Here is a 23,095-nt window from a genome sequence, read left to right as displayed (position 1 = left end):
AGTGCCTGCATCCGTAGTCCGTGACGTCACCCGCCTACGATCAGGTGAGACGTACCTGCTTTGAGGGCGTGGTGTTTGCTTCACCGACACCCTGAACAAATCCAAAGTGCAACTGGAACCTCTCGTCCCTTGTACTGGGCCTGGAGATGGAGAAGTCACCAACTTTGTCCTCCGAGTCCGAAGGTTCCTTGTCGATGCCTCCGCCGGACGACGAGGACGCCAGCTCGGCGTGCTCCGACGAGTTGCTGGGCTCCCAGTCGCGCCGTTGGTTCGCGGAACTGATGGCGGCGGACAAGCCGGGAGAGCCCAGCGGCAACGGAGAGAGGATTGCGGTGGGCCGCGACGGGCTCTTCGTCGACTACCATTTCCCCCTCGGAGAGCTCGAAATGAAGGCAGGCGTCAAGTGGAAGCGGCCCAAGGTCAAACACAACACTTGTAACTGAACTGCCACGTTATTATGCGTAACTAACTCGGCGTCTGTGTAAAGTTTCTTTGGCTGTATTAATAAGTGCATTCATTTAAAATACCAAACTTTTAATAGGCTATTTTTAAGTTATCAGTAAATAAAAGGGGCGTCACTGGGTTTTATATATGCAGGTTCGAATTTTAGTATAGCACAACATTTCACAAACAGAAAACAAAGACTCAGCATTTTGAGCAATAACCTTTTCAACATTTTGAACCGATTATGGACGTTGACCTATAGCTTCAGTGGATGCTAGCATGTTATCACGAGCTTCACAACCGAAAAGCTATTTGATGTTGAAAACACTGTTTGTTACTGGCCAACTCTGCCAACGTGAACTTAGCTTTCAACTAGTGGGTACATTGGTCATGGGTTGAATCTATTGTCTGGCCTGTGTGGGATTTAAATTAAATAAATAAACTGCGAATTATTTATGAGATATTAAGGCTAGTTAAGGTCGCTGAAATATGGGCCTAATGACATTACTGATCCATATTCATGTTTTTATTAATTTAAAAATACAAACATAAAATTGTCATGTTATTAGTCGTTATGCAAACGAGTCCTTTTTCCAATATCGTATTCATAATTTCATTTTTTTAAAATTATAATAGAGTCAAGTTATTAGTGATTCAAAATACAATAACTTAAGTAGTTAACTACTATGTTACCCTATACTACCAGAAAGACTTGTATAACAAGAACACAGCACACTCATTTGGGACAGGTATGACCCAGCTGTAAGCCTTATAGCAGCAGACATTTATTCATTCGTTCATTTATTTATTTATTTTTTTTATTTTGCTAGGATCTATGCCCGTCGCCTCAGTTCACCGTTGATGGAGCGTCACGCCTGGATGTCCGACAAGGAAAGCTAAGTGAGTGGACAAGCAGACTTGAGCCTTGTTTCTACTCTACTCTACTCTACTCTACTCTACTCTACTCTACTCTACGTGTAACCCAGTCTCCACCGACAAATCTACCCGACTCTATTCTTCTGAATTATCCAAACATTCATGAGGACCCCTGGAAATCGCCAAAATGACCCTAAATGTCTCTTTCAAACCAAAATGGCAGACTTGTGTTTCTGGGCATGACACCTTGAGACTTTCTTTTGTGGTTGTTGACATGCATATCGAAGTTCATGTTGCCAATGTGCTCATTTTAATTGGCTTTGGGGGCGGAATTTTCACAACATTATAAAAGTGTCTGGTGAGTCAAGATTGCAGTATATTTAAATTGCACATTCAGTATTAGAGTTTAAACTTCCTGCTATTTGTCTTTATCTTCCTGCTTCCTCAGGTGACTGCTGGTTGCTTTCCGCCATCGCATCTCTGGCCGTGCACCAACCACTGCTCCGCAAGGTGGTTCCTCCTGGACAAACCTTCCAAGACGGCTACAATGGCAGTTTCGTCTTCAGGGTAAACAGGCCCGTGTTGTTATAAGTGTCCACGTTGGATTAATTTGATTGCCCGAACTTCGCATGAACCGTATAAGGTTTCATTGTGACACATTCTGTTCCCCGGGGGAGGGAGCATTAACCACAGGCACAACCTGTTTCAATATGCACTGCATGAAATCTTAAAGGAGAAAAACTATAGTACATAGAATAAAATAGTATTTTTTTTTTAGTAATAAAGACCCATATTGTTTATGAAGGTATAGTTGAATTTCTCTAAAAGAAAGGAAAGTTATCAAAAGAGCAGTTTGTTTGTTTTTAATCTCAAACAATAAACTTTTAATTCTCGTTAAATTATGTCATTTTTTCCCCCTTCAAATGATTATGTTATTTCTGTACAATTAGATTTTTAAAAACATCACTTTATTCTCGTTAAAAATAATGTTTTTTCAGATAAATATTATTTTATATTAATAAGATTATGACTTTAAAAATAAAACTGTTCTAAAAAAAAAGACGCTTTATTCTTGTAAGATTGTGATTACGTTTCTTATGTTTTTGTTTACTTTTTATTCTCAAAAACAACGACTTCAGTCTGTGAGATTACAACTTCTTTATCTTAAAAAAAAATGTTTTTTTTTAAAGAATAAAAAAAAGAAAGACTATTCTTGTAAATTTAAGTCTTCTTTTTGCAAAAAAAAAGAAATATTGAAAAGAAAAATACATTTTTATTATGGAAAAATATTTCTGCTCATAAAATCATGACTAGGAGATTTTTTACTTTAAAAAAACAAACTATATTTTTGACAGAATTCAACTTTTTTTTCTTGGAAAAAAAGACGTAAATCTTATAAAATGACAGGTTTTTATATTTTGCAAAAAATACTAAGTTTTTATTGAATAATGCAGCTTTATTGTTATCACATTTTTAAAAAAAAAAAAAAAGTTTATTTTCCTGAGATTTACAACTTCCTCATCTGGAGTTTTTTCCTACAAAAAAGGACTATTCTTATAATTTAAACTTTTTTTTCATACATTTTTATTCCCGCCAAATACTTTGTACCTATAAGTTCAACTTATTTTCTTGCAAATATGTAACTATTATTATGAAAAAAAACTTTACTCAATCTAGAAATAAAATCAAACTTAATTTGCGTAAGAATAATAATAATTTTTGAGAAGATATTTGAATTTTATAACATCTTGGACGAAATAATCATAATATCATCAAATTTGAATGAGAATCAAACTTTTTTTTCATAACTTTTTCCTCATTCATTTTCTTTTTAGTGTCCCTAATACATCTTTGTGTAAACCGTGCTTCTTGAGCTGATGTTTAAGTTACATTGATAACGTGCAATCCAGTGATCTTCTACCAAATCAGTGAGATAATGTCCCTCCTCGCTCTCCATAGTTCTGGCAGTACGGTCAGTGGGAGGATGTCCACATCGATGACCTTTTGCCGACGTACGGCAATGAGCTGATGTACCTCAACTCGCCGGAAAAACGAGAGTTCTGGAGCTCCCTGCTTGAGAAGGCTTACGCCAAGTGAGGACCCCTGTCTGTCTGTCTCTAAATGTTTTGCAATTTAGTATCATCCATTTGTTAAAATGTCATAACAATTAGACAAACTTTCTCTTATTATTAGATTATGACCCTAAAATACCCTCATGAAACCAAAATCACAGACTTCTGATTATTTTCGGGCGTGGCTTCTTGAGACTATATTGTGGTTCTACTCATACTGGTTGACAGTTAGTCTTCTGCATGTGATCCAGACTGAAAGGAGGCTACCGCGCCCTGGACATGGGCTTCCCTCATGAGGCCATGGTCGACATGACGGGTGGCGTGGCTGAGGTTCTGAGTGTGGCCGTGCTTCCCAGGGAGCTTTCAACCTTCCTGGCTGAGTTGCTAGCTAAGGGCGCGCTCATCAACTGCGCCAACACACAGGTGAGAGACGCCAAGGCCTGTCGAGCCACGTCTTCATTTTAATCCCGCCGCCTTTCCTCCAAAACTCCACCCGAAGACGCTTATCTTTTTTTTCTTCCTATGAATGTTTTGAATGTATGTGCTTCCCCTGCAGGGTCCTCTGGAGTGCAGGAATGATTTGGGAATCATGTTCAGACACGCTTACTCCCTGACTGCTGTGGAGAAGGTAAAATGATTCTTGTCACTTCATGTCTGTTTATATTAACCATCTCAAAACGTTTGGGAAATTCAACAATCTATAATCGTTAGCTTCTCCAAACAGGAGAAAATAAACTTTGAACAGAAATACAAGAGTGTAAACAAAGTAGTTTTACACCTTGCCTGATATGATGATGATATTACTACGGTAATTTATTAAGTTCATAATGTGCCATTATTAAGCACTTTATCAGAGCAGTTGGCTTTATGACAATTACAATTGCTCAAAGATGCTTTATATGGGTTACACCCTAAAAACAGATTGGTCAAATTAACCCTAAAAAATGGTTACATTTGACCAATCTAGCTCGTAGTTATGTGTCCGACTGATCCTTTGGTTAAAACAATAGTAGGTGTTTTAACAACAATAATAATAATGCATCGGATTAATATAGCACTTTTCTAGGCACTCAAAGACGCTTTACAATGGAATGGATCAATTATTCATGCACTCAGCTCTCTCTCTCTCTCTCTCTCTCTCTCTCTCTCTCTCTCGCTCTCTCTCTCTTTTAAATAATCTCTTGTAAATAATGTTCAACATTGGAATGAAATTCTGCCTTCCATTTTATTTGTTTTTGAATATCCTATTGCTGTTTAAAACGTGATATATGAATAAATAAGGTTCAAAATTGAAACAAAGGTCTGTTTACCGCATGTTTACACCCCCAGGTGCAGACCACATATGGACCTGTGGACTTGGTGCGTATCCTCAACCCATGGGGTAACACAGAGTGGCAGGGCCCATGGAGTGACCGTGATGGGTTTGCATCATTTCACTGACTTAACTAATGTCAAATTACAGTGCTACTTATTAGAAAAAGCTGACAACCAATGAAAAACATGCATCTCAAATTTCAATCTTTATTCCATTATAGCTGATGAATTCTTTTTTTTTAATATATATATTATCTATCTATCTATCTATCTATCTATCTATATATATATATATATATATATATATATATATATATATATATATATATATATATATATATATATATATATATATATATATATAAACTGCTTTTGCAGGCCCGAATGGAACACTGTGAGTCCTGAGGAGCAAAAGAGACTGCACAGAATCCAGCGAGAGGACGGGGAGTTCTGGTGAGTTGAAAATTTTTATTACGGTCATTATTGTAATATAAGTCCTTAACTGTCATGCTATGATATCAAGTTCTGAAGTACGATGAAAGAAAGAGAAAGCAAAAAAGGAAGAAGCGATGACAGAAAGGGATGAATGAAGGAGAGGAAAGAAGGATTGATAGAAGAGAAAGAACATTGAAAAGAAATACAATAAAGTGATAAAATCAGGAGTGACTTAAGAGGCTAATTTAGTGATGGCTATCAAGATAACATCCAGAACAGACCAAAGCTACAGAAAAAAGAAACAAAGCATCATCATTGGCAAGCGGAACAAAATTTCATGTTGTAAGATTTCACGATATGTCTGATTGTACCAATCTGCAAAGTCAGTGAACAAAAATGAAAAGGGGTGTGAAATGATGAAAGTGTAAGGAAGGAGAAGGTGATGGAAAGTGACACATGAAAGAAGTGACAAAGAGAAATAAAAGTCTGGTTTCTCGTGCAGGATGTCGATGTCTGACTTCCGGCAGAACTTCGAGACCATGGAGGTGTGTCACCTGGCTGACCTTCAGAACGATGGCAGCGTGCAGCCGTGGTCGTGTGCAATGCATCATGGGACTTGGGTGCCACGGGTCTCTGCCGGGGGCTCTCCTAAAGGGGGTAAATACACTGAGAGACACACACCTGAGAAAAAAAGGAGAACTTCTGATTTAAGTTTTTTGATCAAATTGAATGTGCTAGTATAGGTTAATAATATAAAATATATGGTACACAATTAAAAAAAAAGTTGGGGGGTTGGTTCTACTTTTCATATTAGGCAGAATACCGATCCAACAGTGCCACCTGGTGGGTTATTACCCCTAATGTAGAGTCAAGGGACTTTCACGTAGTTTTTACTTTTTCAACCCTAAATACTTCCTCTTGTGTTTCAGGTTGGTTCTGGCGAAATCCACAGTTTAGCTTGGTCCTCTCCCAAGGAGAACATGGATCATCTGAAGCAGCCACACGCTGCGCCGTTATTTTGGCTCTCATGCAGAAACACCAACGACGAAGAGGCATCGACCTGTCCATTGCTCTACACATATACCCGGTATACACTCACAAACTCGCACACGCACACACTAGCCATGTTTACATGCACACATTTAATTGGAATAAAAGTTTGATCTGATTAAAACTTATTCATGTAAACGCGCCGTTCAGAATATTCTGAACCGATTAGACTCAATCGGATGAAAATTGATAATATAGCTAGATATGTAGAGCCTGACATTAGCCAATCAAACTGCCTCCTCGTCCATTGTCATTAGCCAACCAAAATGCTTTCTTTCTATTGTGCTCCACTGTCGTTCGCCAATCAAAGGCGTTAGCCACAGGGCGGCCATCTTACCTCTCCCATCTCGCGAGCAGACTACTGTATAATCTATACGTATACGTACAGATTAGACATATACAGCTCGTAGGCTCTTAGTATATAAATCATGCTGTTTCTACTAAGTACCGTCTCGAATGTTCTCCAATTTGGATACTGTAAATGTATAGGATCGTTAGCCGAGAAATGTTTCTTGGGAGTGGTAAATATGTCTCGTGGCATCAAAGCGAAGCGACTCCCTGTGCAAACGTAAAGGTAAAACTAAATTAAATACAGTTTATTTCAAATGTTCTATTTTTTTAGTAAGTTTTGCATGACCAAATATACATTGCATTGCATTGCACATATTTTTTTAAATTACATTTCCATTAAAGAGTTGAAAGTACAAGTTGTGGTTTGATACTGTGTTAATAGAGGATCGACGGTACCATACTTAATTACAGTATGTTTTTGTTATTGTTTGGCTTCTTACAGAAAATTTTCCTTAAAATCTGGATTATCTTTGTATCTGCATCTGTAAAAGATGTTCACAAATGCAATTGTTATTGTGCATATCTAATACATCTGAGAATAAGGGAATACAAACGTGTTACACCACATGGTGGCGTTGTCCACACGTTTTGAAAGGTATGCATCATTAGCAGACAATTTTAAAAGTTACATATTAAATACAATATAGTTTATTATAATTGAATCTCTCAGCCCTCAACTGACATTGGTGAGTTAAAAAAATCTAAACAAAAATCACCTTTTTCTCTCTCTTCTCCTTCCTATCTTTCCCCCCATCTTTCCATTTTCCCCATTCACAAAGACTATTGTTTCCCATTTTTAGCTCAGTCGGTAGAGCGTCTGACTTTCATTCACTCACTGATAAAGACACTGACTCAAATAGTCAACATAGGACCTGAACAGCTCATCAGATATTTAATCCCTGTTCAGGCTTTATGTATCCGATGCGCGCACACACACTGTATCACTAGTAAAACATTGATTTACACCCTGTAGAGTATCAGATTTTTAATCTGAGGGTCCAGGGTTTGAGTCCCTGTTCGGCCATTATGTATTTTAAATTGCTGGTAATAAAGGTGACCACTAAATAGCCTTGCGAAATTAGGCGCACCTTCACTGACACTGATAAAGACACTGACACACAGAAGCATCAATTCAGAGCCTGGATAGCTCAGTCGGTAGAGCATCAGACTTTTAATCTGAGGGTCCAGGGTTCAAGTCCCTGTTCAGGCGTTTATATGGAGCCAAAAAACAATAAATTTTTATGGAAAGTACAAAGGTCATATAACAGTCACTTAAGTCCATTGATTAAGCTACTTCGGCTCTTCTTAGTCTCTGTCTGCCACTCGGTGTTGTGCTTTTAGTTTGTAGTAGGACACAGAAAGCTTATCTCAGAGCCTGGATAGCTCAGTCGGTAGAGCATCAGACTTTTAATCTGAGGGTCCAGGGTTCAAGTCCCTGTTCAGGCATTGATATTAAGACTAAATAACCCCCCAAAAAAACATAAATTTTTATGGAAAATACAAAAGTCATATAATAGACACTTAAATCCATTGATCAAGCTACTTAGGCCATTCTTAAAGTCTCACAGGACCAACACATCTCATCGCTCGGTGTTGTGCTTTTATTTTGTAGTAGGACACACAGAAGAGTCAAAACGCATCCTGGATAGCTCAATTGGTAAAGCATCAGGCTTTTAATCTGAGGGTAAATCTGGAAAATACAAAAGTCATATAATAGTCACTTAAGTCCATTGATGAAGCTACTTCGGCTGTTCTTAGTCTCCCACTGCCACTTGGTGTTGTGCTCTTAGTTTGTAGTAGGACACAGAAAGCTTATCTCAGAGCCTGGATAGCACAGTCGGTAGAGCATCAGACTTTTAATCTGAGGATCCAGGGTTCAAGTCCCTGTTCAGGCGTTCATATGCAGCCAAAAAACAATACATTTTTATGGAAAGTACAAAAGTCATATAACAGTCACTTAAGTCCATTGATTAAGCTACTTCGGCTGTTCTTCGTCTCCTTCTGCCACTCGGTGTTGTGCTTTTATTTTGTAGTAGGGCACACAGAAGAGTCATTTCAGAGCCTGGATAGCTCAATCGGTAGAGCATCAGACTTTTAATCTGAGGGTCCAGGGTTCAAGTCCCTGTTCAGGCGTTGATATTCCGACAAAATACCCCCCAAAAACAATATGTTTTTATGGAAAATACAAAAGTCAAATAACAGTCACTTAAATCCATTGATTAAGCTACTTCGGCTGTTCTTAGTCTCCCACTGCCACTTGGTGTTGTGCTCTTAGTTTGTAGTAGGACACACAGAAACATTCATTCAGAGCCTGGATAGCTCAGTCGGTAGAGCATCAGACTTTTAATCTGAGGGTCCAGGGTTCAAGTCCCTGTTCAGGCGTTCATATGCAGCCAAAAAACAATACATTTTTATGGAAAGTACAAAAGTCATATAACAGTCACTTAAGTCCATTGATTAAGCTACTTCGGCTGTTCTTCGTCTCCTTCTGCCACTCGGTGTTGTGCTTTTATTTTGTAGTAGGGCACACAGAAGAGTCATTTCAGAGCCTGCATAGCTCAATCGGTAGAGCATCAGACTTTTAATCTGAGGGTCCAGGGTTCAAGTCCCTGTTCAGGCGTTGATATTCCGACAAAATACCCCCCAAAAACAATATGTTTTTATGGAAAATACAAAAGTCAAATAACAGTCACTTAAATCCATTGATTAAGCTACTTCGGCTGTTCTTAGTCTCCCACTGCCACTTGGTGTTGTGCTCTTAGTTTGTAGTAGGACACACAGAAACATTCATTCAGAGCCTGGATAGCTCAGTCGGTAGAGCATCAGACTTTTAATCTGAGGGTCCAGGGTTCAAGTCCCTGTTCAGGCGCTCATATGGAGCCAAAAACACTGAGGTTTTATGGAAAATGCAAAAGTCAAATAACAGTCACTAAAGACCATTGATAAAGCTACTTAGGCCTTTCTTAAAGTCTCGCAGGATCATCACATCTCATTGCTCGGTGTTGTGCTTTTATTTTGTAGTAGGACACACAGAAGAGTCATTTCAGATCCTGGATAGCTCAATCGGTAGAGCATCAGACTTTTAATCTGAGGGTCCAGGGTTCAAGTCCCTGTTCAGGTGTTTATATTCCGACAAAATACCCCCCAAAAACAATATGTTTTTATGGAAAATACAAAAGTCAAATAACAGTCACTTAAATCCATTGATTAAGCTACTTCGGCTGTTCTTAGTCTCCCACTGCCACTTGGTGTTGTGCTCTTAGTTTGTAGTAGGACACACAGCATAGTCAATTCAGAGTTGGTAGAGCATCAGACTTTTAATCTGAGGGTCCAGGGTTCCTGTTCAAGGATTTCACTAAAACCATGATGATGTCTGACAATATTTTGGTCCTTCCAGGTATCTCACGAGGCCACTTACCTGTCGCCCGAGGACCTGAGCAAGCTCCGGCCGGTGATGAGCAGCAGCTACTACTCATCGCGGCGAGAGGTGGTTCTCCGTGGCCACCTCCCACCCGGGCGCTATGTCATCATCCCGTCCACCGCTGAACCCAATCAGCAGGGAGCCTTCCTGCTGCGCGTCCTGACAGAGCAAGGCCACGCCGCCACGTGAGTCCTCTGACATCTTTTTCTTTTCATGTGGTGGATAGGGCCCAAGCCCTGCCATATATTGCTAAAATCTGCAAGTAATGGTCTGCCTTTAAAAATGGTCACGGTCAGGGAGAGTTTCATTTCACGTGTTTATTATTGTTTATCATGTTGATCAGCTCATGCAAAGAATTTCATAACCATACATGTACTATACAAATTTCAAAAGTCTCTTGTGTGTTTCCAGTCCAGCTCAACGCCCGGCAGAACGTGACCTCACTCCAATAACAGCGGTAATTCATGCACTTTTTACAGTGAAAGGCTTTAGCCACGTTAGCATTCACAATCAAATCCCGATATAACTATGAAAATTCTTCCTGGCTTGATTACATTCTCCCAACAGCCCCATTATCCCCATCAGACAGCTCTCCCCTCACTTAAAGCCACGATGCAGCTCTTCAAGAAGCACTGCAACAAGGTTCGGAAAGCAGTCGTCACTGAGAAGTTTCTAAATTGTTTCATATTTCGTCAATATTTTGTGCATTTTATGTTACCAGAGAGGATTCTGCAAACCACATCACCTTCACAGCTTGCTGACTGAGGCCATCCAGGGAGGAGGTCAGTGCCATGATCGAACTTTGTATGTAAATTAGTGCCGCAATAGGTTGAAAGCAATTACCAAATGATTCGAATATGTTTGATTTTCAGAAATAAATTGGTAATTCTTATATATAAAGTGAAATGTGAAGGGAAGTTGTAAAGAGAAACAGCATCTTCTGTTGGCGATGTTGATAGCACACCGTCGCCACAATTTTGCGGAAGTCTTCTCCCTTAGACTAAGATAATGTGTAATTGTTGTGTTGTGTTCAGTATTGGCAGGCAGTGAGAAGAACTTGGCCCTGGAACACTGCAAGAGCTTAGTGGTCCTCATGGATGTATCCTTAAAGACACTCGCAAACACACATGAGATGAGAATTTGGGCTCTGATTATGTAAGCAAGGATTATCTATTCATTGTGTATAGTAAAACCCTAACCTGAACCCTGAACCCCCACCTCAACTCCAACTCCAGACTATTTTAAAAATCAGGCTTTTGGTTAGCTTCCATACCATATGTCGTTTAATCTGCGAACTTCCTTGACATCAGTGCTCCCTTCAGAGTCAAGGGATCGCTCAGTTAACATGGTTGGAGTTCCAAGCACTCTGGGACAAGATCCGGATGTGGACGGTAAGTTAAAGTTGGATTTAAAGACTGTACAGGATTTTTGTTTTAACACAATGTTCGACCTCCTGTTAGGACATCTTTCTGGTGTACGACAAGAACAAGACACAACGTCTGGAGTACAAAGAAGTAGCCCCGGCTCTGAAGGCTGCAGGTACCACTGAAAGCCAATGGAAGACTTTACTGAGTTTGCAGTTTCTCATTTAAACTGCAGAGGGCGACAAATTAAACAATTCAGACCCGAAACCCAGTTTGACTAACCAAAATGAAATTGGTATACATATCATGTGATAAGTAAATGAGATTTCTGCCATTTTGGTTTGAAATTGGCCATTTTATGCTGATTTGGGCCACATATTGACAGGCTTCATGCAAAGGATTACTAACCAATTTGAATCAAGTAAACTATACGGATGGCGAATATGTCACCTTCGCAAAATCAGACCTTAGTTGAACGTCAAGTGCGTGATGAAGAGATACTAGTCCAGAAACTTGTGTAATATCAAATTTTTGGCGACAAATGACCCTCAAATCTGCCTTTTCTATACGTTGTGTGAACTGTAGGCATCGTGGTGGATGACCTGGTGATGCAGCTGGTAGGCCTGAGATACACGGAGCCGGACATGACCATCAGCTACCCTGGCTTCCTGTACCTTGTCATGAAATTGGAGAGCATGATCCGTAAGTATACCGGAACGAGAAAGGGACACTCTACGGACACAAGTATTGGGACGCAGCTCTTAATCAAATAATGAATTTTTGATTAAATTGAATTAAATGAAGGATTTTTATTTTTTTTTACGATTGCATGCTTAGATTGCCTCAAAGAATAAGTTTTCTTTCGCTAAGTGTCCCAATACTTTTGTCCATATAGGGTATATTCACTTGCACATTTGTTTTTGGTAGAACTGCTGAGTAAACGTTTGGATACTGTCATGCACTTCTCACGCATATTTTTTTTTGCACCCTCCGACAGACAAATTCCAGGCGTATGATATGGTGGGAATGGGCTGCATTTCGTTAAACTACAGACAAGTACGTCACTCCTCCAGGATTTATTTAACGTTTGACATTTAAAGCTTTTAAAACTAGTAGTAATTGTTTTGTGTTTCAGTGGCTCCACATGACCATTTACAACTGAGGCAGAAGAGTCGCAGGATATCGTCCAGTATTTGTTCCGCATGTGTATAAATATACGTTGTAGCCATGCTGACAGAAAGATGCATGAAACACAGTTTTATTGTTCAGGCCATGATTGAAACATGACTGCTTATTGTTCTACATGCCTGCTTAGAAATCTCATGATTATTTTTGATAAATGAGCCTTTGTTTTATTGTGACTTGTATGTGTGTGCATATTTACAGTATATGTAGGCCTATATATAGTTGTGAGCGAGAGAGAGAGAGAGAGAGAACAGAGGAGTGTCACCTCACCTTTTTTGTGAGGTTTGTCACATGGAAGAACATTACATACAGTTTGCAATTTACAAACTCTCTAAGGACTCCCATAAAAGGAAAATAAGAAAGGCCTTTTTTCATAATTTTCATCATTTCATAATATCATTTAAAGATTCAAACAATCTGGAGAAATCAATATGCATATTAAATGCATATAAGAAGCAAGGCCGAAAACCAACATTGAATGCTTCGATCCTTCAGGCATTCAAACACTGCAGTAAAACCCGACGTCATTCCGTAAAGGATATTGCCACATTGGATCAGGAGTACTTGAGAAAACAATTGTCAGTTAACAAAGTTTGTCGCTACATCTACAAATGCAATTTAAAAACAAAATCCATACATCAGCAACACCCAGAAATGCTCCCGGCTTATCTCGGCCCAAGGTCATCTGAGATGTAATGTGGTCTGACGAGTCTAAATTTCAAATATATATATATATATTTTTTGACTCATGGATGTTGTATTCTCTGGACAAATAGTACATCTGTGAAGGCACCATTAATGCCGAAGATATTGGAGCAACAAAAGCTGCCATCCGCCCAAAAAAGTATTTTTCAGGCATGTCCTTAATACTCTGAATGCCTTAGTATTTAGCGACATAAGAATACAAATATTATACTTATATATCTTATATATATGGATTTCCTTAGATTGTGTTGCTAATGAAATGTCCAGTAAGTCTGGCATTGTTATTAATACCTGATCACAGCTTAAGCTCCAACCATACCCTACATGCTAACAAGCACATAGCAGTGATGCTAATGGTCTGAGACAGTTGGAACGTGACCTGCTTGTTGAGGTCACACCCACCCACTCTCCATCATCATCTTCTCAGCAAAAGGTTTGAGCACCATACCATGACCTTGTGTTTTCTTCAAAGAACACTGTTTATGCAGATGTGATTGGCAAATATGATTACGCATACCATACAGTACATACAGAAGCAAGACTAGTCAGCAGCATTGTACGTCACAAAAAAACATCTATACATGTATCAATAAGTACTTTAAAACAAAAAATAAACACCAGCAGTATTAAATTTTCGGCTGTGGAGTTATTACTATACATTAAAAAATAATCAGATACAGTATACACAACAGATGTGAATTGTCAGCAGTATTCCATGTAGTAAAAAAAAAGAAAAAAGGACGACACAGTTGCTGATACTCTTCATTCACATTATTCCCACAAGCTGTAACAGAACAAACTTTCATTCAGGAGCTGCTATTGGCCACAGCTCACGCCAATCACTCCACACTCTGACTTCCTCACTCATGCCAACCTTCAAGCTGTAGTGCTACGATCCTTTCATCTGAAATATTCCTTTGATCCTCTGTTCTTTTGCTCTTCCATCTCCAAAAGCATCACAACAGACACGCTTATGATCAAACAACTGAAGAGCAACTTTTAAATCAATACAGCTATTTATAAGCATGCTGGGAAGTGCAGGACTTCTTCAATACTATTCTATTCAGTGTGCCTACAGATATGTAGCATAATGAATTCAAATGACAGCCAATAATAGTATTACTAGTGTACTTTTTCACGGGTGGTGGGCAGTGGCTGCAATGCGGCTGCACAGCATATAGTAAAAAGCAAACAGAACTCCACCAGGGGGCGACGGATGTCGTCAAACTTATTTTTTTTTTTGCTGAAGAAGACTTGTCAGACTTACAAAAAGATTTCCATCAACGTTTCATTGTTTCAGACACTGCGGTTAAAAGGTTACAAGAAAATGCACGCGCGGTGGAAAAGACAGCGGGTAGTGTAACTGACAAACCTATACACGCACAAACTGCAAACTTGAGAGCTCGCCTTCAAAATAAAAGCTATTAAATAGAAAACCTATATACTTTAGGGCTATAATCTCCAGTCATGTTATTTGTGACCATTATTTGATTTGCATAGATAAAGAGGGATAGCCGTACTGTCTTTCAACTGATAACATACATAATTTGTGTACAGTCTACTAAACAGTGGCATGTAAATAACATCAAATTTCATCAAATTGTTTAATTTTCAAAGATTAAAACGATGATATGAAGGGAATGCAAATAAAGTAGGATGAAATGCAAAATGCAGCGCAGGATCAATCACTCTGGATTGTTGTTTTATTATTTTTTTATTCTAATAACTTTTTAGAATACTAAAACACATAATGATATACATAATGGCAAAATATGAACATAAAACTGTAAAACAAGGAAAATCTAATTACTGTATTTTTATTTTTCCCATTCCTGTACAAAAGGTTACTCGTTTTTCTTAGTGTGAACTGCAAAAAAAATTGATTTTCTCATCTAAATAAATATTATTCTATTTATCAAATAAAAAATAATACATAATAGAGAATGAAAGAAAATAATTATAAACCCTAAATAAAATTACAAACATTCATAATTGCTAAAGAATTTGACAATTTTGCTAATATAGGCTAATGCTATTTTAGGTGCAACATTTTTTCTCATTAGACACACACATATACATTTAAATAAAACAAATACTAATTTAAATAATGCTATTATAAAATATTCTGTATCAATGTAAACGATTTTGTGAGCATGTATCGTTGTTAAAAGAGGGAGCCCTTTGGCTTTATTGTGAAGATGGCCGCCGGAAGTGTCGTCCCCCTCTCGCTGGTAGGAGCGGCCGGGTTCCGCCCATCAGCCTCGCATCACGCTCAGGGAAAGCTTTTCTTCTCCCAGCGAGCAGCCTCCCCGCCCGCCCGCGAACACCGGATACTCCAGCATTAAAAAAAAAAAAAAAAGAAAAAAAAGAAAGAGACCCTTGCACAGTGACGGCCGAGAGCGGCGAGAGAAGGACTCCTTCCTGCGTCGTGCTTCCGTCCCTAATCGGCCTCTGGTTCGCTTTTGGTTCGTTTGGACATTTTGTTCCTCCTGGTTGCTTGACAGTTTTTTTGTCACCGACATGGTCGATTATCACGCCGCCAACAACCAATACTCATCGGGCGGGCCGCAGACCTACATGGAGCAGGAGAACGATTGGGACCGGGACTTGCTGCTGGACCCGGCATGGGAGAAACAGCAGAGGAAGGTAAGGAGAAGCAGCCGAGCCCGTGGTGGGGTTGTGGCGGGCAGGCGGGTCGGGAGGGAGGCTGGAAGCTGGAGGCTGGGAACGAGGAAGAAAATGGCAGGGGAGGGACGGGAGGTCATGGAGCGAATGCGGGCCTCGGTTGGCTCACTTTCTCCATTGTCGCCCCTGAGGCTCGGTCAGTTTCCCCCACCTCAACTAACTCCCTCCCGGCCCATTTGATTAAAATGTGATTTCCTCTTGTTTCTTGTTACGTTGCCTCGACTTTATTAAAGGCATTTTACACCCCCCGAAGCCGCCCACCCGAACGGAAACAAGGCGCCACATTGTCCGGAAAAAGTCCAACTTGATTCGTATGTGCTTTTAGTCAAACGCTTCGAACGCTCAACCCGTTCGGGTTTTCCTGCCCCCGCTTTCTCGGCGCTTCTGGCCCGCTTCGCCTCGCTCGGTTCGGTTGGCAAATCCGCCGACAAGCCGGCGGAGAATTTTGTCAAATGGTTTGAACAACTTTTTGTAGTCAATAAGTCAGCCATTACCTGAGTTTATCTGACAACTGCGCCGAGTGTACAGTTCAGCGCCTTCGAGTGTGTGTGGGAGTTTTGAGGTTCTGCACTCACACTAGTGAAACGTCATACTAGTAGTATATCCTACGTAATGCGATTTTTGTTGCGCACATAGGCGATTTGGACCACCGTGTCATTGTTTCGCAGTGGTTCAGATACTTCTAACTATTGCATCACTTATGTTAGGCCTTTTCCACGTTATGGATTTCACTGAACGCAACAACGACTGGCAGAAGTGACAATAGCGCTCTTGTGGAAAATTGCTGTATTAACTAAAATAGAATGAAATAATGCCTTTTAAACTGTAACATACTGTAACCGTAGACAAGGACCCCCCCCCCTTTAATGCAGTAGTTTAAAAACTTTTTCATCCAAAGTAATCATGATTTTTGCAACTGCGTGGAGTGTGAAGTTCAAAGTCTGCGGGAGTTCTGAGTTGCACTTCTGTACTCGCATTAGTGAGCGTGACGTCATACTAGTATACACTACGTAATCCATATTATACTATGTAAATACACAAATTAGACCGTGGTACTGTATTTGAGCTGTTAAGTTTGGTTTTATTGCAAAAACAACAACTCGTTTTTAAAGTTTAGTTGTGCAGAGCAGGCCCAGGGTATCTTTTAATTCCCAGTTTTGGTTTTCTGGCTTGTCTTTTCGTTGTTGTTTCATTAGATAATAGCACAGCGGGGAAACTTCACAGGAAGCACTCAAAAGTTACAAAATATCAATAAAAGTAGCACAATTGCAAGTTGTCTTGGCAGTGCATGTAATGAATGGAAAAGAGGGATTGTGACAGTTTCCAGCCCTCAGCGGGGAGTGTGTTGAAGGAATAATGAGAAACTATTGCTTAACGGCGTGGAATGGTTGTGTGTGTGTTTTTGTCTGTGTGTTATTCACTGGTCAGATGACTGACAAACTAGCGAGCAGCATGCCCAAATGCCCAACATTCACAGTGTGTTTTTATTAGGTCACTGTGCGTCTCTTATAGCCATAAAATGCACACATTCTCGACATTTTCCTGAAGCCAAAGTTTGTCCTGAGCCGTCCTGGCCAATCATTGACTCCCTGCGCAAACACGAGCGCTGGGTTAGGTGATTGATTGACAAGTGGGACGAGAACTGGCAGCAAAGGGGACGTCTGACCGATTTCCCCTGGCCCGACAGCAGCCGTGGCAGTGTGCGACAAGCAAGGGTACATTCCTGTGGCGTGGCCTTGCTCGCCGTGCCAGTCGTTGTGCAAGGGAGCGGTAAAAGAGGGTGCTCAGCTCACACCTTATTTTGAAGAAGTAATCCGCAAAGAATAGGAGATGAGTTAATGGCTGTGTTCGTAATCGCTAACTAGCTGCTATATAGTGGGTTGTAAACTGCACAGCTGGTCAAAAGCTAAGAAAGGGCACCAGGAACTTCAGGAAGCTAGACGAGGGTGTGGCAGCGGCTGTATTTTCTCAACAAAGATGCGATAGAATTGAGTTGTCTTGCTCGTTTTTTTTTTTTATAAATCTCTTGTCAAATCCTGGAATGAAATGTGAAACATTACCACAAACTCTTCTGTTGCTGGTGAGATGGAGCCTATTCCAGCTGAGATTGGGCGGGAGGCGCGGTACACTACTACACACACCATTTAGTCTTCAATGACGACAATGTATGCTAGTACACTGGATTGCCCCTCAAAGTTGCTATTGGGATCAATTATGTCTGCACTAACCTATTCAGTCACTCCTACAATCATTATTTACTGTTCAGGTAATTAAAACATTTTCAATATAAACTATCACATAAATCAAACCAGTAATCAGCCCATGCCTAGCTCTACCATTACACCTCAAAATTGCAAATTTAGGGGAATGCAATGTGAAAGCAAGTCCAGAAGATCCAAAATCAAAGTCCTTTGTTCACAAAATGTTGTTTTTTCATGCCAACCAGGATGATAAAAACAGGAAGCATTATAATGTAATCATAATGTAAGGTGCGGCTACGACCAACGTGGGTCTGTAATTGAAGTGGACCTGCAAATTTAGCGTCTTCTGGGGTAGTAAGTAGCAACAGAGTCAGGCTGTGTGACATTTAATGCCAGAGTTTTGCAAGGCCACACCCCTTTTGCATTGAAAGCAATTGCCTCTGACTCTGACGTTGCCATACATCTGATTATCTTAATGGGGTAAGCAGCAGCGGTAAGGTCCGTCTGACAGCCAACAGAATTAATCCCTTGAGTTGAGATGGTGTCACATATTTTAAGACATATTTGTACTCCATCCATGAATAAAAAATCATTCTGCAAAAGTTTACAGCCCCCTTCCACCTGTGTGCTACATGCATCATTGAAATCTTATTCGTTGCATGTTGAAACGCCTCGCTGCGCCCTTGATGCCATCGTATGCAACACGCTGAGCTTGCTGGTGACACTTAGCCTCCACATATTTCCAGAATGAGTCGAGGGGGTGTGAAAATGGTGCGGGTGTGGCAGAGCAAACATGGAGAACGGGTAAAAAAAAAATCGTCATTGAGGATGTAAAGGTTTTTTTTTTTTTTTTTTTTTTAATATTGTAGAATGTGTTAATGTTAAAAAATTCTTATGATTTTGCATTTTACTCCCTTTCTGTACCCAAGAGACACAAAGCATGACTTTAAAATCAAAGCAGACCCATAAGTATTAGTGCTGATGTTCCCTCCTGGGCATTTGTCTAAATTTCTGCAAGGATAAGATGAAGGATAAGATTGGAATGTATTCGTGAAGGGAATGGCATGAGGTCCATATAATCATACTTCTGTTGCGTGTGTGTGCTTTAATTTTTACAACAGTTTCTCCCGTCTGTGGTTGTCTGGTGGGATCGTAGGGTGGGGCACCCACCGTCTTTTTAATAGTCTTAATGTTGAATTACTCTCAAGTTTTTCCGAGCTGGTACCAAGACTTCTTTTTCCTGTGGCGCTGCCAAGGTGGGCATATGCTGGACTTTGTTGCTTTTGCATGAAATCAGGCAGGGCTGGCTTTGTTGCTGCGAACGCACGGTTCCAGTGACATATTAAAAAATTACTAAAGTAATCGATACACAGGGTTTTTTCTGTGCACAAAATTTAGAGGCGGCCACCTCCACCTTATTTTCTTGCCACCTCTAGCCTGCGCCGCTGATATCGCTCAACACAGCGCTCCATCAGTGTTAATTGAGATTGGCAGCAACGCAATTTAACTGCAGTTGCAGTGTTGCGCCATTATGGAGGCGCTATATCAACAGCAGTTCACCGGAAAGACCTGAAGCAACAACCGAAGAAGAAACTGCTTTCTTTTTCTCTTTTTCTTTTTAAACTTGAATGTACCGAAGAAAAAACAGATCAAGGAGCAACCATTGCACACACCCATTTCCTGGTTGTGAGGCAGAGGTGGGGCGCTCCAGCCATTGTCAAGTCACAAAAACACAGTATATACAATAAACATAATACTGTTTTACAACAATGCTGAACTATTTTTACAATTTAATATGTAGTAGTGGACTTTGATTGTATTTTAAAAAATGACAAAAATTAATGGCAACTTTGTATTCATATAATTTCTAATTTCTAGTCCCTGATCGTAAAATGGCTGCTAGAGGGCGGTCGATAATGGTATAGGTCACCGCCGCGGGTAACGATTGCTTAAAATAAGAGTGGAAATGGCACCGTTACAGATACCTGGTATCGGTAGTCACCCATCATATTCAGGATGATATCACCTCTGCCTCATTTTGAGCCAGGAAAAACCCCGGATACAATAATTAATAGACTAATCAATTCTAAAAAGATTTGTTATTAACAGCTCAAGTTGATTTATGGATTCCATTCCAGTGCTCTCCAACCTTCATATGACAACCAATTAGCATAAGAATTGGTCGCAGTTCTAACCGTCTTGGCAAATATCTCAGACGTAGTGTAAACGGGATGTCAGGTGATTATGACCCGACAGGACCTTAGATGTCATTTGTGCTCATTGAGCTGTTATTAGTGCCATGTAATCTTGTTAGGTGTGTTTACTCTGCGTCAGGTGACAGGCGTGAAACAAAAGGTGGGTTTAATGCAATTGTTCCGCTTTCGAAGCTGGCCTGACTCTTATCTCTTGGCTTCTTTTCACTCTTGTCGACAGACGGCACAAGGTAAAAACAATGACGACATCTCGCAAATTGCCTGCAGGGAAGATATTTTTGTGACATCTTGCTCTAATGCCATTCAACTGTACTGTATACTTTAAAAAACATTTTTTTACTTCTATACTTTATTTGGATTTTCTTGCTGCTTAAATGGGTTGCCTTTAAACACAATATATTTAAAAAAAACGGTCCTGTACATTTGAAAAAGCAAATTTATTATGATTCTATTATCCCAAAAAATTGCTTTAACCCTAGTAGTTTGCTGCCTAAAGTGATTGAAATAGGAGCATTTAAATAAAAAAAAAAGATTGCTGGATATGTTTTAGGGATGGGAGAGTACAGATACCAGGTATCTGTATTGGGCTGATACTAGGACTTATTTCATGGTATCAGCACTCACGAGTCTGGTATCGACCACCCATTTGTGGCCGTTTTACGATCAGGAACTAGAAATTAGAAGACAAAAAAATTGCCATTAATGTCATACAATTTTAAAAAACTATTCTGTCAGCCCCCAACAGACCCGCCTTCCGTGAATTTTTTTTGTATGTGTGTGTGTTTATTGTATTTTTGGTGTTTATACTTAAAAATTGCTGCCTAAAAGTGATGCCACTCAAACCAAACGCAACCCCCACCACTGTTAAACTCTAGCATGCCACTGGTACAAATCAATTATTTTGCAGCACATCACAGAGACATAACTTTTGACAGTCAAAATAAAATGATGCGTACCTCAGCCAAGGCAAAACAATCCTGATTGTTGCTGGGTGTAAAGGGATAGCGGGAAGCCCTCTCTTTATCCCACCCACTATTTATATGTCTATGCAATAGATTTGATTGTGGGAAGCTGAAAATGCAGATCCAGAAGTATCCCTCCTCTGTGCGTTTGTGGAAAAGAGCTGGAAAAGGTGGTGTTTGGGCTGGGGTGATACAAGAGAATTTTGCTTTTGCCTGCCCTTTTTCTAGTCCTTCATGAGTGCGTAGGGGGCTACCGTTGATTCTATCTGCAATCCTAACTGGCCATTCCCGACTGATTTTGTCCTCCTTTTTCAGTTAGTGTGAACATCCCTGATCCGCATAGTCTACCCCCCTTCCTACCCAGCCAGCTGATTTCAGGTCAGCTGTGGGTAAACCCTTCATAGCACCCCCACCACCCCCTTCAGCTGACCGCCATCCACAATCCCCATCCAGCAGACGGCCAGCCAGAGGACAGAGCAGTGAGGAATGTAGCCCCCCACCCGCCCGCGGTACTCCCACCCCTCTCAGTCTTTTCAACTCCATGCAGCCATTGGACGGCGTGATGAAGCTCAGGCGGGCCGAGGGATTTTTTTTGGGGGGGGGGCTGCAACATTCCTTTGGTGGCTCATTGTAGCCTGCTAGGCCAGTGCATGAGGGTGGGGGGTATTTGCTAGGAAGGGGTTGGGTGTCCTACTCCGCGCCATTAGACAGACAGACAGACAGACAGACATTTAGTGTCTGTAGCTTTGCAGATGTGGTCGGCATAAACCATAAAATATTTTTGAATATATTTTGGGTGATTTTGTACAAAAGCTTGTTCTTCCATTCTTCTCTCTCTCAGCATTATCTTGTCTCCATGGCCTCCGAGTTGGTGTGGATGCCTTTCCTTTTGCGTTGTATTTTTGGAAATGCCACTTCAGAGTTCCACACTGGTGCTCTCCACGTGTTCCATGTGGCATCTGTCCACTCCGCAAACCCCCACCTTCCTCACAGAGATTATATCCCAGATCAGATGGTCGGATTATATCCTGATGTGACTGAGGATTGACTCGTGTGTTTGTGTTTAACGTGTGTTCATCACACTGCGTTCACTCATCCCAATTTCCGCTACAGTTAATCAGGGTTTTGGGAAAAACGTGCTACCAACTGGGGCATGATTTGAACGCAGCACAAAATGTTTAGGCCTGATTGTTGCCGGCCTCCAGATTCCTGTGCTGTTTTTTTAATCTTTTTTTTTATGATACAAATTCATGTAATTGTGGAAAAGCATATACTTACTGCATCCACGTTTAACTGTCACCCATTCTGGTTCCTTTCAGATGTTTGCATACTATTAGGGTAAGCTCGTTGCTACTTGCGCCAAACCAGTTAGCTAGCAACGAGCTTCAACTGGATACGTATGAGAAATATAAATGAATCTCTCTGTATGTGGAATCACTGCTGAAACATGCTATCGTACATTATGGAAGTACTGAATATATGGTGCCAGTACCTGTTCTTGCAGGGCCACCGCTCAAAAAAAGCTTAATGTGTGACACTGTTACTGATTGGTTGCAGTATTGGGTGGTTTGTGAGTGGTCTTTTGCTGCTTTCCAACTGTACCTTTTTCTTTCTTAACGCTAGTCGCATGAAACCACAAGATGGCAGCCAGTGTAAAACAACATAACTCGTATGGGTCAGCCCTAAACACGTCTGTTGTTTTAATGCAGTGATCCTCATGCCCCAGATTCACGCACGCGACCCCCACCCTCGGGTCCCTCAGGGTGGAGGGCTCCAAAATGGTGGCTTCCACCGCACAATCCCTTTAAAATGACTTT

The 23,095-nt window shown here is 40.5% G+C and overlaps 2 protein-coding genes and 8 non-coding genes across 15 annotated transcripts in view; all 10 read left to right on the top strand.

Moving 5' to 3' along the window:
• Positions 1-27: 27 nt before the first annotated feature.
• Positions 28-12,688, top strand: LOC144052211 (calpain-9). The gene is made up of 20 exons (XM_077566097.1): positions 28-419; positions 1,275-1,344; positions 1,769-1,887; positions 3,280-3,413; positions 3,644-3,815; positions 3,949-4,020; positions 4,722-4,813; positions 5,085-5,159; positions 5,644-5,798; positions 6,071-6,228; positions 9,940-10,148; positions 10,375-10,420; positions 10,531-10,605; positions 10,685-10,745; positions 10,998-11,062; positions 11,286-11,354; positions 11,424-11,502; positions 11,913-12,029; positions 12,325-12,383; positions 12,463-12,688. Exons 1-20 carry the CDS (start codon positions 147-149, stop codon positions 12,487-12,489), a joined length of 2,127 nt encoding a protein of 708 aa, XP_077422223.1. The 5' UTR covers positions 28-146; the 3' UTR covers positions 12,490-12,688.
• Positions 7,680-7,752, top strand: trnak-uuu (transfer RNA lysine (anticodon UUU)). Its single transcript has one exon. It is a non-coding gene; the product is annotated as a tRNA-Lys (tRNA).
• Positions 7,916-7,988, top strand: trnak-uuu (transfer RNA lysine (anticodon UUU)). The gene has a single exon. It is a non-coding gene; the product is annotated as a tRNA-Lys (tRNA).
• On the top strand, positions 8,365-8,437 carry trnak-uuu (transfer RNA lysine (anticodon UUU)). The gene has a single exon. It is a non-coding gene; the product is annotated as a tRNA-Lys (tRNA).
• Positions 8,603-8,675, top strand: trnak-uuu (transfer RNA lysine (anticodon UUU)). Its single transcript has one exon. It is a non-coding gene; the product is annotated as a tRNA-Lys (tRNA).
• Positions 8,852-8,924, top strand: trnak-uuu (transfer RNA lysine (anticodon UUU)). Its single transcript has one exon. It is a non-coding gene; the product is annotated as a tRNA-Lys (tRNA).
• trnak-uuu (transfer RNA lysine (anticodon UUU)) lies at positions 9,090-9,162 on the top strand. Its single transcript has one exon. It is a non-coding gene; the product is annotated as a tRNA-Lys (tRNA).
• Positions 9,339-9,411, top strand: trnak-uuu (transfer RNA lysine (anticodon UUU)). Its single transcript has one exon. It is a non-coding gene; the product is annotated as a tRNA-Lys (tRNA).
• trnak-uuu (transfer RNA lysine (anticodon UUU)) lies at positions 9,591-9,663 on the top strand. The gene has a single exon. It is a non-coding gene; the product is annotated as a tRNA-Lys (tRNA).
• Positions 12,689-15,495: 2,807 nt separating the features above from the next.
• The window catches only part of actn4 (actinin, alpha 4), a 42,078-nt gene continuing 34,478 nt past the window's right edge, over positions 15,496-23,095 (top strand). For 2 of the 6 annotated variants that reach the window (XM_077565308.1, XM_077565309.1), the window contains exon 1: positions 15,496-15,863. In XM_077565308.1, the coding sequence (XP_077421434.1) occupies positions 15,738-15,863 (126 nt within the window). In that variant the 5' untranslated portion in view covers positions 15,496-15,737. The remainder of the gene's footprint in view (positions 15,864-23,095) is intronic. The other 4 variants (XM_077565305.1, XM_077565304.1, XM_077565307.1 and 1 more) reach the window with 2 other exon arrangements.

Source organism: Vanacampus margaritifer, chromosome 5, assembly GCF_051991255.1.
Source record: "Vanacampus margaritifer isolate UIUO_Vmar chromosome 5, RoL_Vmar_1.0, whole genome shotgun sequence".
Taxonomy (NCBI): domain Eukaryota; kingdom Metazoa; phylum Chordata; class Actinopteri; order Syngnathiformes; family Syngnathidae; genus Vanacampus; species Vanacampus margaritifer.
Note: the sequence above shows the minus strand (reverse complement) of the source record. Positions and strands in the feature narration are given on the sequence as shown.

Bases quoted from the DNA above. Each gene is read 5' to 3' on its own strand.
- LOC144052211 (XM_077566097.1), top strand. From the start codon at position 147: ATGGAGAAGTCACCAACTTTGTCCTCCGAGTCCGAAGGTTCCTTGTCG. The intron at 10,606-10,684 runs GTTCGGAAAGCA...TTATGTTACCAG, and splicing joins TCAAGAAGCACTGCAACAAG to AGAGGATTCTGCAAACCACA. The intron at 11,063-11,285 runs GTATCCTTAAAG...TGCTCCCTTCAG, and splicing joins GCTTAGTGGTCCTCATGGAT to AGTCAAGGGATCGCTCAGTT.